At 27.6% G+C, this 17,921-nt stretch overlaps 1 protein-coding gene and 2 pseudogenes across 1 annotated transcript; 2 read left to right on the forward strand and 1 right to left on the reverse strand.

The window, feature by feature from the left end:
- The first annotated feature begins 5,380 nt into the window (after nt 1-5,380).
- LOC126553912 (uncharacterized) lies at nt 5,381-7,211 on the forward strand (annotated as a pseudogene).
- A 5,848-nt stretch (nt 7,212-13,059) lies between these two features.
- Nucleotides 13,060-14,724, forward strand: LOC114120310 (uncharacterized; the record flags this gene model as incomplete). The annotated part of the gene is made up of 3 exons (XM_050209010.1): nt 13,060-13,251; nt 13,314-13,569; nt 14,525-14,724. Coding segments are annotated over exons 1-3 (648 nt in total), but the record flags the coding sequence as incomplete, so codon positions are not given.
- A 337-nt stretch (nt 14,725-15,061) lies between these two features.
- On the reverse strand, nt 15,062-16,509 carry LOC114120309 (putative nuclease HARBI1; annotated as a pseudogene).
- Nucleotides 16,510-17,921: the final 1,412 nt, after the last annotated feature.

The raw sequence follows: 17,921 nt of genomic DNA on the forward strand, positions 1-17,921 counted from the left end.
CACGTTTCATGGTCATAGTAGCATATGCATCTCCCTCGACACGAAGCATTGTCATACTAACCTAGCCTTGATATCTCGTAGCCCATAACAATATTAAAAATAAGTCAAAAATAATCATAGTCAAGAACAATAATACAAATATAATATTAAAAAAAACTAAAGAGTAGATACACTACATGCAGATACATTGGTACATGTATATGTCTTGTTTCTACTGAATATAGTTGATATAAGAATGTCAATGTCAATTTGGTATTAGAATAAAAAAAAAATAAATAAAAAATAGTTAAAAATAGTTTGATTAAACTAATAATGTATAATATAAAAATGAATCGCAAAAGTATTGTAAGCGCATAACTCAACAACGCCTGGACCGATTTCGCTCATTCTTTTTTTGTTTGGGTCGTAATTGCCAGGAGAAGGTTCTTATGGACGAAAAATTTGAGAAAGTTATCGGGTTAGAGAAATATGACGAGGTGGTGATGAAATTACAGAAGCGCCATCTATCCAGTAAATAGTCAACTAAATTATTTTTGGTAGTCAATGGCAACCATTTAAATAAAATAAATCATTTATTTAAAATGTTTTTAAAAATGCATGCAAATAGACATACAAACAACGCCTGGACCAATTTGGCCAAATCTTTTTTTCAAATGTTCGTTGAAGTCTAAGGATGGTTTTTACGGCGAGAAAAATTAGAATTATTGCTGGAAAAACCCTAAAAATAGCCCTTTTCTTTTTAAAATAGCCCTTCCTATAATATTTATAATATAATACTGATCGTATCAATGTATGTAATAATGAATCGGGGGAAGATGTTCTTTCTGCATATTCATTAAATTATTCGTAACCAGATTAATTGAAGAAACTGTCTAGGGATATAAAGTAACTAAGTTATAAATGGTTTCATTCACAACTAAAACATCACATTATGCATAATAATAATATACTAATTAGGATTAGAATTACAATTACGTACAGTATTATATACAATATAGCCATATAGGTACAGAAACATACTAGTACTTAGTAGTACTATAAGTGGTCCAATTTTGCAAAATTATACAAAAGGTAAACAAGAAAATCGTATCCATTTTTTTTTATCAATAAAATTATATATTTCTAATAACAGTTACAATTATTCAAAAATCATTTAAATGTGAGTAAACTTTAAGAAAGTAAATTAAAAACCTAATGTAGATAATTATTACTAATTAGTAATTAAATACTTCAACAAAAGCAAAAAACAAACAACAAATATGTAAGTTTATGAACGAAAAACAAGTTTTTTACTCTCGAAATTCACTTATTAAAATTCTTATCAAAAAATTGAAATTGCCGCTATTTTTAAGAAGGAATATTCTATTTCTGTATATTATGACATTTTCCAAAATATTCACGCATATGTTAACTCTGTCTTACAAATATACAACATGGCAAAAACTTTTGGGCGGGACAACTATACGTCTAAACTACCTCTGTATTTGTAGTATTCCACATTTTACTAAATATTTTCAAACCTAACAAAAATAGCACATTATAACGATTTTAATTCATTGGTTAACCATTAGCTGCATGTAGTGTCATTCGGATTTTACCATTTGTACTAAAATGTTTGACTTTTTTTTTATTGTGTATTCACTATTTAAAAGTGTCAAAATACTAATTGTGTAAGTAAGTTAACTTTAAAATACATATTTTGAATTATGGACCACGAAGGATTTCATTATAGATGTACAAAAACCACTGTTGAAGGAAAACGGTATGTATTTGTAATTACATAGCATTATTTATTTAATTAACTTAGATAGGTGTAGAATAACTAGACTGTATAATATAGGTATAATGACTATTTTATATTCTTTTGCTGTTAATAACAATTGAATTAATCACATAAAAATCAAACATCTATTACAGGTATTACATTTGTGCCACACCAAATGTATTTTGTAAGGGTACTGCCATCCAATTACAAAATGGCACAATCATGATTAAAAAACCACATACTTATGAGGGAAATAGTGAAGCATTTAATCGTATGAAGGCTATAAAACATTTTAGAGGTGTTCTGGTGGACAGAGCCAAGTCTGAAACCAAATCGTTAGTAGAAATATACAATGAAGAAGCTATAAGGTAATATAAAACTACATTTTAATTTTAAAATCTTTTTAAGTCTTAAATTGTCATACTATCCTCAATATAATTATATTCAATTATTTTTGATAACTAAGATAGATTCATAAACAAGTTTAAGTTATAGTCATAATAAAATAAAAGAAAGAATTTATCAAATTCACTCATTTTCGCAGATCAAATTGGTTTTAGATGCTTGAAAACTATAAATTAGTACAACACTTTTTTTTATTATGAGCATAAGTTAACAAAAAACCGTATGATTTTTAAAATTTAAAATTGTACTTGCTAAATATTAAGTAAAAACAACATTAAAGTTTTTTAACTTTAAATTGCCATTTTTCAACTATTAGGCAAGTTGTTTTATAATTTACTGAATTGTTATATGAAAATCAATCATTGAGTTAATTTTAAAAACCTGCAGTTAATTTATGCGGCCACTCTATTCGTTCCTTGGCAATGCATTCCACTAGTTGATCCTAAGACACATGTTTGAGAATGCAATTATTCTCTTCTCATTCTAACATTTACTATTTCTTGTTGTTCAGATAGAACATTGAAGTTCTATCTACTAAAATCATATTAAATATTAACATTCCAGAAATCCTCAAGCTGCAGTTGCATATGCTTGGCCTACTGCAGAAGCTTCAATGCGTCAAGCTCGAAGGCAAATGGTTCCACCTTTACCGCATACTTTGCGCGAACTAGGGGAATATCTAGACCTGAATAATAACAGGTATGAAAAATAAAATATGTTATGACTAATATGCTTTAAATTTAAGACTAAACTATAGTAAAATATTTACTTTTAATGATTTTTTTTTATAGATACATGTGTAACAACTCTCTTTTATATCAAGGATGGATTAATGATAGTAATGGCAATTACAATATAATGTTTTTTTTTTTTTTTTTTTTTTATTAATCGAAAAAGACATAAATACATTAATTATTATTGAGTAACATTTTCGATTATCTTTCTCTTTTAAGCAAAGCTTGTGTTGGAGAAAGAGAGTTGTTATATAATATAAGATACAATTATTATAATTATAGATTTACAATGATAGAGTATAAGTTCTAAGTACGCATAAAGCTAAATATACAAAAAATAGTTTAGACATTTTATCAAGAAAATATACACGATAAAGAAAGGCATATAAAATAAACATATTAATCTAAGATCAACAAATAAAACCTCATATATTAATTTATAAAGCTTAAATATAAAATAAAATTACATAAAATCATTATTTAACTCAAGAAATAAATATTTATATACCAAGCCCTTAATATTAATCCTTTAATCTCCAAGTATTTTTTTTTTTAAATTCAAAAGGCATAGAATTGAAAAACGTTGGTCCAAGATAATCTACAAAACATTGACCAAAAGATTTATTTGTATAATTAACAGTCAAGTCAAATTTCCTCAATTCTCTCTTATTGCTTAACTTATTATGATTTTTATCTAAGTTAAATTTCTTAACCAAGTACATAATAGCAATTTTTTTATACAATAACCTTATTGGCAAAACACCAAGTTCTCTGTAGTTGGCTTTCGTAGATCCTTCTAGAGTGAATTTATTTAGGCAAATCCTGACTATATTATTTTGATTAACTACTAGTGCATTTAATATGTTATCCCGAAGGCCACCCCATACCAATAGACCATATTGAAAATTTGATTGATATAATGTAAAATATACTATTTTCATTGTTTGTTTAGGTACCATGTTTTTGAGTTTGATCAATTTAAATGTAATAAAACGTAGCTTTCCTAATAAATTATTAATATGAAAATTCCATTTTAAGTTGTTATCAAATATAACACCCAAATATCGAATTTTTCCAACCATTTTAATTATTTTGCAGTTTTCCTGACTACATTTTTTATTATTGACGCAGCCATGTACTGCTATAGTATTGAAGTTACAATCTGTTTTATTAATTGAGAATGGCATAAACACAGTTTTATCAACATTTAGAGATATATTTCTATTGTTTAAAATGTTTATTATTTGATTGAAATCTTTGCAGGCTTTCTCATATACCCCATCCCATGAATTGTGTGAGAATAGAAGACAAGTGTCATCAGCATAAGTAACTATCGATCCATCAAAATTTATATTACAAATTTCGTTAATATATATTATAAATAGAATGGGTCCAAGAACACTACCTTGAGGTACACCATTTTTAATTCCATATGTGTTACCATTTACTTCATTTTCACTGACTGTTTTCTATTATGCAAATAGCTTTTAAACCAGTTTAGGCTCGAATTATTAATTCCAAAGCTAGGTAGTATGTTAAAAAAAATTTGATGATTCACTGTATCAAAAGCTTTAGCTATGTCTAAAAATATTGCTAATGATTTATTGCTTTTATCTAGATTACTGAATAGAAATTGAGTGACTTTATAAAGAGCATTCTCAGTACTTAACCCAGGTCTAAAGCCATACTGGTTTTTTGATAATAAGTTATTTTTTTCTAAGAACTCAGTTAGTCTGGCTTTGATAATTTTTTCAAATATCTTAGAAAAATTGCTCAACATGGATATTGGCCTATAGTTGCTCATAATCAATTTATCACCATTTTCAAACAAAGATTTAACATCAGCTATTTTTAAGGTATCAGGAAAAATACTTTGTTCAATACTTAAGTTATATATATATATAAACAAGAGGATCCACTACCAATTTACTAATACATTTTAACATTTTTACGGACACTTTATCCAAACCACTTGCCGTATCGTCTTTAAAGCTATTAATAATATCAAGTATGTCCGACGATTTGATTTTTTTTAGAAACACATCATTAAAAGAAACGTTATAAGGAACATTACTAATCTCTGAATTGATTGTTTTTTTTTATATTATTCTGAGTGATATTTATAAAAAAATTATTAAACATATTAGATGCAGTTATTGGATCATTTTTCACATTTACTTCACACTCATTATTTTTTTAGTTTCACAATGTCATCATTAAACTTTAATTTAGAACCTGTAACTTCGTTTATTAGATTCCATGTCGATTTTGGATTAGAACTTGCACTTTTAATTTTTTTTTAATAAAAATTATTTTTAGCTTTATAGTTTTTGTGAAATTATTTTTATATTTTTTATAATGCAAAGCTAACGTTAATTTATTTGGATGTTTTTTGCATTTCATTGAAAGAAATTGTTTTCGACGGGCTGAGGTTAACAATCCATTTGTCATCCATTCTTTTAAACGTATTGTTTAAATGTTTGCATGTGAAAACTTAATAAATTCTGTAATTCATCAAGGTGCAACTGAAATGCTCGCGGATGGAACATTCAAAGTGGTACCTTCAATGCCTCATTGTCGTCAGTTATTAATAATTCATCTAATCTTGCAAAATCATGTAAAATAATTTAATATTATTTTTAATACAAATGTTATTAATTTTTTAAATTACAAATAATTTCGAACTTAGTCCATTCCTGTTTGCTTTGTGTTGATGGAGAATAAAAGCGAAGCTTCATACAAAAAAAGTATTGGAGGAATTTAAAACAAAATTCCCAAACGTGAGCCCAACATCAATCATGATTGATTATGAAACTGACCAACGAAATGCATTTTTAAACGTGTATCCAGAAGCTGCCGTGTCATCATGTTGGTTTCACTATGTACAGGTTTGAAGTTCTTACTTTAATTGATTACCTACAATGTTATAATGTGTAAAGTATAGTTAAGACTTAGTAGACTTGAGCTATAAATGTTCTAACATTTTTTTAAACTCTCTTTTATGTATATAAATCCTTGTTGTTACTTGTTTATAAATACAGATATTGTTTAAATGTTATTGAGCATAATTATTTGTGGAATACCTGAATAGTAAATCTTAATTGATGAAGTATTACCTCCTATCAAATTACAAAAAAAATATTTATAGAGTTTACAAAGAAATGTGAAAAAATTGGGCTACACTAACTATGTGAAAGAAAACTTACCAGCTAGAATGTGTGTGAAAATGACCGCGGAATTGGCGTTATTACCACACCATTTAATTGAAAGAGGTTTTGAAAACATTAAGACTTATGCTCAAGATCACCAAGTACAATTGCCTAGATTCTTCACATATTTTGCCAGGTATAATACTTCTATAATTTATATATATATAAAAAAAACAATTAACTGTAATGTTTACTTTTTTTTATTTCAAGCAGCTTTTGGATTGTTAGGAAAACACCAGAATGTTTTTCAGTTCACGGACAAGCCCGTTGAACAAATAATAACATAGAAAAATTCCATTCTACCCTCAAACAGACATTTCAAGTGATGCACCCAAACTTGTGAAGATTTTTAGGTGAAATAAAATTCTGTACCTATAAAAGAAAAATAATTTTTTTTAAAACTTGTTACTTATGTTACTTTGTTAATTATTTAAGAAATAAAATAAATACTCAGTCAAATAATTTGTTTATTTCATCTCACAGAGCATCTAAACAAAATCACAATGAAACAACATATCATTGTTGAACAACTGGGTCAAGGCTTGGCAGTAACTAGATCTATTAAAATGAAATACATTATGAATTCAGTCAGGATTAAGAATTCCACAGCTCTTCTTTCGACTGGTGCACTTACAATAAAAGAATTCTTGCTTCAATGCTATCATAGTACTGACCAATACTTGGAAAGAGAGTTAAATTGGGGAGATGAATATCTGAGTATGTTAACAAAATATGTACCTATACGATTACTTACTTATCAATAAAACAAATAATCAATTGTTGCTTTAATAAACTCATTAGTATGTATGTTAACAAAATATTATGTTCTGAAGAAGAAGTACAGGCACTTATTGTTCCAATAATAGCTCCTCCTAATGTAGATGATAATATTGCGATCGAGGACATCTTGGAACCAGAAGTCAATTTATTTGAGAGTAATACTTTATAAACGGATTTTAAAATACATTTTTCTTATCTTACATAAAAACATTCCAGAAGATGAGGTGAATAATGATCCAGTACCAGATGCCAATATTCCGCAATTTATAAATCATCCAGCTGCAGAAATTGATAATCCACCAAACAATTTAGAGGAAGGTAATACCTATATAAAATAATGTTTATTGAAAATTAGTTTTAGGTTTTAACTAATTTTAGTTTTCTCATAATAATTTAATTCATCCAAAAATATCGGGAGGGTTTTACCCCCCTTCCCCCGCACGATAGTACGCCACTGAACCCGTATAATGTACGCAGCGGGATAACGACCACGGATGAATGGATAAATGTACAATCCGTTAAGTAAATGTTAATTATGTAGAATAATAAAATTTAGGTATACCTAAATAGCAAAATATAATATACTTATTGATTTGACTATAATTTTGTCCAGGTGGTATTTTATTCTGTGTACTTGAGTGCGTGATAACAAAAGTTTCAATTCCTGTGGTTAGGTAAACATAATATAATTCCATAGTCTCTTTTCTAGATTGTGTAAGAAAGGGATTTTCGAATTATTGATTAATTAATAAGTATAAAACCAAATGAATTTTCTTAGTTTTCCAAAATGCACTTTCACTCTTTTGATGCTAAAAAAAAAAATTAAACTCATTTCCTACAAAACTCAAGCAAGAAGCAAAGTTGTTTAAACCACCACAAATTCGCGTCGTTCATGGCATTTTGCTTATTGGTCTAAATGAACGAAAACGACCAGCTAACAACAGCTTTAGCAATACAATTTACAATACTATTTCGATTAATAGTAGATAAGACAACTAATTTTTTTAATCTGATAAGTCCCATCGAAGTTAAAAATATGCCTCAAAATTAACTAAGTAAGTAGAATAAAGTTGTAAACAATGGAACCAACTATTGTTAAATCATGCACAGCTGAACGATATTTTCATCAATAAAACGATTAAAAACTAATTTTAGGTATTATTTATTAGATCTAAAGTGATCTAAAATAAAAATTAAACCAGGAACTCGTTCTGCTGTATAGTAAATTTTAAATGGACCTCGTCATTGAATAAATGAAACGTGTTGACATCGATTAATATTCATAAAAAAAAAAAAAACTTAGAAAATCGAACATTTCAGATGATTTAGCTTGAAAATAAGCGAAATATTTTTAAAAGAAAATTATACATACAGAAAATACAAATTCAAACATTTGTTCAATGTTTTAAGTTTCTAAACACTAATTGTTTTTATTAGAATATAAACAATAATCTAAAATCGATTTATAATGCAACGTGCTCTGATACTTATATATAAATTACTACATACTATAGCTAATAATAACCTGAACATTGGGGGCTTAACGGACATCCTTGTATTATATTAGGGGTGAGCAGCCAAGCAAGTAATGATTGAGTATAATAAACTAGGACCGAACCTAAAAACATATGGTAAAATCAATTAAAAGCATCATCGCCCGTATGCTTTCTACCCGCTAAGAGATAATGACAAATAATCATAAAGACTATATGATTGCTATCCGGTAACATATTATGAGTACGTGATTACCACCAGGTAGAATATACTATAGTCGCGGCAACGAAAAATGAACGTTGGTACCGCGACCCGTTGTTTTTAATAACTCTTACGGCCAATGATTCCCAATATAGTGCAGCTGTCGTGAGGGCTAGGTCGTGCGGGCTTTTTGTTCAAAGATTGATAACCACACTAATAAACTGTCACTTGGCGCATGACGGTCAGCGCTCATTTTTCGTTGCCGCGACTATAGGTGCGGAATCACTCACCCGGTAGAATATTATAGACACACAATCGACGCACACTGTCGAGCGAATGACGCAATGCGTGGGAAGAAGCGGATGCATGTGCAGAAGACCATCAGCGATCTGAAGGTACCGCGGGAGTCCCTGGACGATATATAAGGGGGCCCAGATTAGGCACATTTCAGACGTGATCCATCAGAGTTAGAGCGAGCACCTTCACGTCACTCAGATCAATAGTTTTGTCATTTGGACTTAGAATAATTTTTTAACAAAAAAAAACACTTATTTAAATTATTTCAAGAGTCTTCATTTTTTTACAACAACCTATCCAATACTACATCATTCTACTGCTTGTACGTGGCACGTTACAATAGTACACCGTTATTTTACGTGTGCATTTTTGATTTCGTAAAAATTAAAACTTTTGATGCTCGTAGGTAGGTAGCCTTTTAGATTCTGAACGGTCAACGGAGTAATGAATGTATGTATTGATTTTACGTCTTTTTATTTTTTTATTTTTGTGTTTACACGATAACTTGTCGAAATAATGATTCGATTTTCAACTCCAGGAGTGATTACTAATAGCAAATTCAATATTCATGGTGCATTAAGGAGGTCAAAAGTAAAAAAATTCGAATAGCTTACAAAAAATTATAAGTAAAACACCAAAATGTAACGAAAAATGTGATTGTTTATCCAAAACCAGTTTTAGAAAAAATAGATTTTTTTTTTTTACTGTACCGCAAACTCAAAAACGTATAGTGGTTAGTACCTATTTAAAATTTCAAATAATATTCAGTGTTGATTATGCATGATTAAATTAACAAAATATTTTGACTTTTTCAAGCTACCTATTTGTATATACAATTTTTAAATGAAATTTTCGAATTTTCTAAATATTTTTCATTGAAATGTCGATAAACAAAAATAGGCTTTACAAAAAAATATTAAAATACATGTACAAGATTTCTAATAAGGTTAGTTGGAGATTGAATCAGCTTCGTCCCTATGTTCTCAGTAGGGGAAAACTCATAAATTGAATGACTTGGCATATGGTTGTTGAATGAACCTTGAGCTATATTGCACATTACTTTTATTGAATTAACACTGTTTAAATTTACCACTCTCTGTGAACGACGGCCATCAATATATTGCATGTGTGGTTCATAATTTATATATATAAAACGTATTGTACCATTACTGAATATGGTTGTCCTAAAATCTACTTGATCAATCCCGATATCAAAAGTTATTTTCTCTGTTGGTTTTATTCCAATGTATTCGTTATCATTATAAAAGTCATCTATTTGTGTCAAAATTTGATTTTTAGTATTCTTAATACCGCAACACCCCCTTTCAGTGTGATATAACAGGTTGGAAATGTATTATTTAATTTTATAATGTTAAATATTATTAATTTTTTATTTATTATTTAGTAAACGATTGGGGTTTCCTAAATGTATTTCAAAGTTGTTATTAGTTTCATTTAAGTTTGGAAATGTATTATATGTTTGTAAATTTAACAAAGCAATTTTTTACAATATATAATTGTGTTTCCTTTGAAGTAGTTTTGTAATTCAATTGGTGGAGGTAAATCACCGAAGCTATCAAAATATACAACCTTATCTTTAATTTTGTAAAACGCTACCCAATGACTTCCATCACCTTAAGATACGTCTAAGTTTAATATACCACATTCAATTGTTCGTGTTTTTTTAGGTAAGTCATCTCGTGAAAAGACTCCTCGGAAATGATTGATATTAAACTTTACAATGTATTTTATAATGTCTCTAGATGTGAGTGGTTGGTCTGTCAGGTAACGTTTTTATCAATTTTTTTTCCTTAATCCATTATTGATTAAATTTAATCCACTACCTTTCTTTATTTTCGAATTTTGAATTGCATTATAAACACTAGCACTCCCAGACATTAAACTACTGAGAGCTGATAACCCCGCGAAAATAGGAATTAGAGGAATCGCACCTCCTGTCTGACCTGGTGTTAAAATCAATCTTTCACCATTAGGATTTTTCTTAACCTTTCCTTTTTTTGCAGCTAGTGTTCTCTTTTTTATTTTTTTATTACTTTTATGTTTACCTATATAACTCATACCTATTTTCTGTTTAACCTTCATCATACTTTATTTCAGTATTTATAAAGAAGTTTATAAAACCTTCACCAGTCTTATCTGATTTCTATTTACAGGTTGAGCACACTATCTTTCACTGGTTATAAATTTAAAAAATTCAGAGTATTTATAAGAAAAAAAAATGGATTTAATTGAACAGAAAGATAAATTAGATATTTCGAACGTTGATACTCAAATAATAAAAAAAATGTCAAGACATGGACTGTTATTACCTGATACTATACGTGCTATTATAGTCGGTCCTAGTGGTTCAGGTAAAACAAATATAATGTATAATCTAATCACTCATGAAAACGGAATAAGATTTGAAAATATTTATTTATACTCAAAAACTTCTAATCAAGAAATAATTGTTTTATTAAAAAAAATAATAGATGATATAAAAGGTGCTAACATTTTTATATTTTCAGACACTGATAAAGTTATAAAGCCGAATTTAACTAAAAAGAATTCTGTAATAATTTTCGATGATGTTTTATGTGGTCCGCAGTCGATAATAAGAAAATATTTCGGAATGTGTAGTCATTCAGGTGCTAGCTCTGTATTCTATTTAGCACAAACATATTCTAAAACTCCGAAGCAACTGGTAAGAGATAATTCAAATTTATTATTAATTCTAAAACAGGATGATACAAATTTAAAACATATATTCAATGATCATTCATCAGCGGATATGGAATTCTCAGAATTTCGGAAAATTTCTCATTTCTGCTGGAATCATATTGATTACGGATTTATGGTTATTGATAAAACACGTGAAATTAATGAAGGTAGATATAGATGTGGTTTTCATACTTTTATTAAAAAAATAAGTATATAAATATAGTTGTAATATAGACAAAATTTACATAGTATTATCTTTAGTTGAAGGAATTAGATATATTAAGTTCATTATTTTCAATGAATAAAGATAAAGTTTTGTTAAAAAATTTGATTTTATCAAAAAAATATATCAAACGTAAAATAATGAACATGAAGCGTGGAGTTATAGATTCTGATAACTATTTTCGCGAAACATTTATACCTTTACTCAAACCATTGACTTCAATTCCAGAAAAAAACACTTCATTTATTTCTGACACTACTAAAAAAAAAAAATACCTTGATCACTAGTGATGGAGATAGCGAAATGAATCAAATTCATCGTTCGATAATTTTTTAATTTCAAATCCTAAATTACAACGATATGATAAATCGTATGGCATGCATTATGATTCGGTTCATGATCAACTTAAAATATCAGATATTCCTGTCACTTTTGATCACGGTAATTTACGCTTGCTTGATAATTACTACCCTTGGACTAAAGGACTTTGGTCTTTATTATGAGAGAAAGTACCAAAAAATATGACGATAGAAGATATGGAATCATATTATAATATTCTAAAAACAAGTAAAGTTTATTTAAAGGCAGACGGGAAACCTAAAACCTCAAGATATTTCAAATGGATGAACGTTGTAAAACCTCTATATGATCGAATGAAAATTGATGAAAAACAATTAAATGAGGAAGTATTGAAAATAAATAAAACAAAAGTCCTTCTCAATTAAAATTGTAAGAATTTGATAACTTTTTATCTAGCTCAGGCGCAAAACGAAGAAACATTATTAATGATACAACCATATCAAATGAACCATTTGATTTTTCTTCTTCAGTGATTAGTTCTAAATTTGAAGAACCTCCAACTGGGGGGTGATTCTTGAAAACGTGATTAATTTATCGCACTTGAGATAAGTCATACATTTTATCGACAGTGACAAATTTTTATCGCATGTGATATATAATTGGTATTCTTGAACTGAAATCGATAAGATTTTATCATTTGTCGAATGCGACTAATTAATCTAATGAACCACTGTGGTAACATCAAATCCAATCAATTTTAACCTCAAATAACTGATAAATAACAATTTGCTGGTGATAAAGTTGTTAAAAATATTATTTGAAAAATACTGAGAAGTGAAAAGTTCTAACTTCTAACTACTAAACTACCTAATAGGTACTACAGTCTACAATATTGTTAAAAATATAATAATTATTAATATATTATAAACAATGGCAAAATCGAGGCCTATAAAACATCAGATTAAAACTCTCGTTGAATTGATATCTAATGACCCAAAATTGAGTGCTGGAAAATTTTCAGCAAATTTCACAAAAAAAATTGCTAAGGCAAGATGGAAGGACATTGCCATTGAATTAAACTCTTTACCTGGCTGCGAAAAATCATGGGATAAATGGAAAAAGGTATTTAAAATGTGTATTTAAAATAATGGAAATTATAGGTTAAACTGTTTATTATTTTTGAGGCATGGCAAGACACTAGGGCAACTGCAAAAAATAAGGCTTCAGCAATCAAAAGACATATTAATGGTACTGGAGGAGGACCTGCCACTAATTTGGTAATGTCAGAGGCTCAAATGGATAGTATTCCATTAATGAGCCAAGTGGCTATAAGTGGTCATTTGAATTCAGTGGAGTCCGCTGTATCATTTAATTATGAAACACTTTCAGAACAAACAACATGTATGAACATCTATAATAAAGATGCAGAAACAATAGAAGGTACAGCTAAAATATTATTTTGTTTTTTAACTAATTAATAGGTATATTTATATTTTATATCCAATACTAAAATAAACCAAAAATGAATTCTAGGTGATTTAGGTAAAACACTGTATTTAATATTGAATTCAATATTAAAAAATTACCTCCAGCAACATATTTTGTTATATTTTTATTATATAGTTGTATTGTGATTTATAACATAGATCCTCAATTTGAAGATTTGCAACTGGACATAAATCATTTTGATGTAGTTATTGAGAACAATCAAAATTATGGTAAGTTTATTATTAACAGTTATTATTAGTATGTATTATTTATCAATTTGTGTTATATAGTACCCAATGATGTTGATGATTTATCACCCAAGCTTGTAGAGACTGGACAAGAATTGCAGTTAAAAAGTGTACCTAAATCAAGTAGATACTTTCAAAATTTTTTATACTTAGCTCTTACAAATACAACTTAATATTAATTAGAATAAATAAATGCAAACTCCCCTATTACTAGGTATAATGCTTGTGTTGGGGATGAAAAGTGTAAGTTCATTACAATCAAAGTTATATAGTAAACCTGTTTAAGGTTATTTAGAATTTAAATATGGCTTACTTATTCTAAAATTATACAGTTTGAGATGTTATGCAGATATCATAACAGTTTGACAAGTGAAAACATATTTTGTGGCATGTGTTAATAATATTTGAGTAGTTCTTAAAATAAATATATTTTGACTTATTAATATTTAACTGTGATAGATTATTGTCGAACCAGTCTTTTACTTTTTTTTATAATAAAATTAGCGTTTTTGTACAAAATATCTATATTTTTTATTACAATATAATTATTTACTATTGTCTATTGTTGATCTATTATATTTGTTATATCTTATTCCCAGTAAGAAATTTTAGAAACATTTCTGTATTTTTAACATTTATTATTAATAATTTGTTTTTAGAGGGTATAAACTCTGAACAACCTATGAAAAAACAATCTGCTTCTGAAAGATTATCAGATGGCAACAAAGTTGCCCAGAATATGGTTGACCTTACATCTAAAAAATTAGATATTAAATCTAATTATTATAATCAAAAGTTGATTCTTTTACAACAAAAAAATAATATCCTCAGCAACATTCATACATTTTTGGAAACATACATTCAAAATAAAATGTAAATATATATATTATAATATAATATAGTATTATGTTGAACAGTACTTAATTATAATTAATACAAAATGTTTGTAAAAATAATAAATATATAACGTTATACATTTTATAGTCTGTACATTTTAATCTTTAAATATAAATTGTTATTAAAAATTTAAATTTATATATAATGTATTAATGTTGAATAGTAATTAATACATAATGTTATACATGTTATAGACTAATATCTTTTATCTTTATTTTTTAAATTGTTATTAAAATTTTTAATAAATATTATGTTGAATTGTAATTAATATAAAGTGTTTATATAAATATATTATAATGTTATATTTCTTCCCTAATATTTCTATTTTGTAAAAGTTGAATAATTTTTTGTCTTTGTCTCCTTCCCATCATTAAATCTCTGTTTCTTAAATTTAAATCATTGTTTTCTGCAACAGCCAGTGGAGCTTGGTATATGCCAAAATCAGTTATATTTTCTCCATCCACAAATTCAGGAAGATTGTACGTTATACATAGATTGTGAAGAACAACACAAGCATTAATTATTTGTGATACTTTCTCTGGTTTGTAATGCAGAGTTCGATCTTTAATAAGACTTCTATGAATTGAGTATAAAAAATTAATAAATGTACTATCCTCATTGTATAATACATGGTCTAAATACAATTTACCTAAAACGTCCCTTTAGAACTCCATTGCAACGTTCAATGATATTTCTAGTGGACATTTGTTGTTTATTAAAATATTCATCGGCTTCAGTAGTTGGATTTGCAATGGGAGTTAGCATCCATGGACGTAATGGTTAGCCTGAATCCCCTAGTTAATAGTATTTTAATAGATAAAGATTGAACTATATTTATAATTTATTTACCTAACAAGTAAATATTATTAAGACCATTTGTATATAGATCTTGAAGTAATGGTAAGACACTAGAATTATTCCAAACATGAGAATCATGTGTGCTTCCGGGAAACAATGCATTAACATTTAGTATTTTAAAATCTGAATCACAAATCTACAACATTATGTAAATACAATTTAAATTTCAGAAAATAATAACCTATAACTCAAACATATTCAACAGACAACATTATAAATTAAATGTGATATTTACTAGTTGGACATTTATAGAATGGTAGCATTTACGATTTACATAAATGTACTCAGGGTGTTGGTTTTCTATTAAATTTAAATTTGAAGATGGTGGTACTAATGCAACATGAGTGCAGTCTATGCAACCAATAACTCCTGGAAATCTTGTTTTCGTATAAAATCTAAAAGTATCAATATTATAATAAAAAAAAACGAAGACAAGAAAGAAAGATTATTTTTACTTTTTTCGAACTTAGTCAAGTTCGTATATATTTGATGGAAACTTAACCCATAAGTTGAAAATATCAGGATGATTGAGAGCATTTACAACTTCATTGATGCATCGAGATACAGAAGATTGCGATACAGCAGTAAATCGACTATGACCCATTGGTGTTTGGTAAGAACCAGTGACAAAAAAGTGTAATGCAACGAGTACCTACAAGGTGGTAAATACAAATATCAGCTTTGAAACGTACTTTGTTAACTACCTATGTTATAAATACTTTGAACATTCATACTTTTGTTTTTAAATCAATTGCCGATGAACGATTAGCGTCTTCAATTAGTGGTCTTAACATGTCTATTAAGTGATTTGCAAGATATTTTGATAATCTAAAACTTGGTGATCTTATTTTAGGTACCTACTAATTAATATTCATATTTCATACTTCATTATCATCAATTGATAACAATATAAAATAACGTTGTCGAATATTAATTACCTTCGACAAAATCTTGTCACTAATTTATTCGCAGTAGACAAATAGTCGAATCGTTTTTAATCGATAAAATTTAATCATTTTTCAAGAATATCAAAAACTGTTTTTCCTGCGACAAATGCGTTAGTCACTTACGATAAATTATGTCACGTTTTCAAGAATCGCCCCCCTGATCAGCTATTTAAATTTAGTTTATCACCGTCAGTTAAGAAATGATCTGGTTTATATAAAGATGTAATACCTCATACACAATTAGTGTATTATGATGATCCAAATGAATTAGTTGTTAGATTAAATCTTTTAACATCGTCCCAAAATGCTGGTAATACTGGTGTAAATAATGAAATCATATCTATTATAGAAGAATTACGTGAGAGGAATATTATAGTTTAATGTCTACATTAGAGGGTTTAGCTAATGAGCTTCATCGACCTGCAAGAAAAGTATTTCCAAGACGTAGTATAATAACACGATTTAAAGATGACCTTTGGCAAGCTGATTTAATGGATATGCAATCAAAAGGTTAGGTCAATCAAAAAAGAATGCTAAACAAAATCTTGGTTTTAAGTATATTTTAGTTGTTATAGATACATACACGAAATATGTATGGGTAGAATCATTGAAAAATAAAACAGGAAAAGAATGTACAAAAGGTATGTTTAATATATTAAAACAAGCTAATCCAAAATTATTACAAACAGATAATGGTACAGAATTTTATAATAATCAATTTCAACAGTTAATGAAAAAAAATAAAATTAGACATTATAGTACGTATAGCGTTATCAAGTGTTCAATTGGAGAACGTGTTATACAAACTCTAAAAATTAATATGTACAAAGATTTTACTGCAACAGGTACATGGAATTGGTATAACAAAATATCAAAAATTATTTATAATTATAATCATACAAAACATAGATCAATTAAATGTACACCATATGAAGCTAGAATAAATACAAGTAAAATCAAATCAAATATACAAACAAATAAAACATTATATAAACCAAAATTTAAAATTAATGATAAAGTAAGAATATCAGAATAAAAGCATATATTTAGTAAAGGATATACACCGAATTGGACAACAGAAATTTTCACAGTTTCAAAAGTTTTACATACAAAACCAATAACTTATCAGCTAAAGGATGGATCAAACAATATAATTCTAGGTGGTTTTTATGAGCAAGAAATTAAATTGACCGACTTTCCGAACACATTTTTAATTGAATGTATTATAAAAAAAGTTAAAGATAAAATGCTTGTTAAATGGATGGGTATTGATTCCAGTCATAATTCATGGATATTATCGAAAGATATTATTAAATATTTTTTTTTTTTTTATATATTTTACCTTTTTATAAAA

Source organism: Aphis gossypii, unplaced genomic scaffold (assembly GCF_020184175.1).
Source record: "Aphis gossypii isolate Hap1 unplaced genomic scaffold, ASM2018417v2 Contig00368, whole genome shotgun sequence".
NCBI lineage: Eukaryota > Metazoa > Arthropoda > Insecta > Hemiptera > Aphididae > Aphis > Aphis gossypii.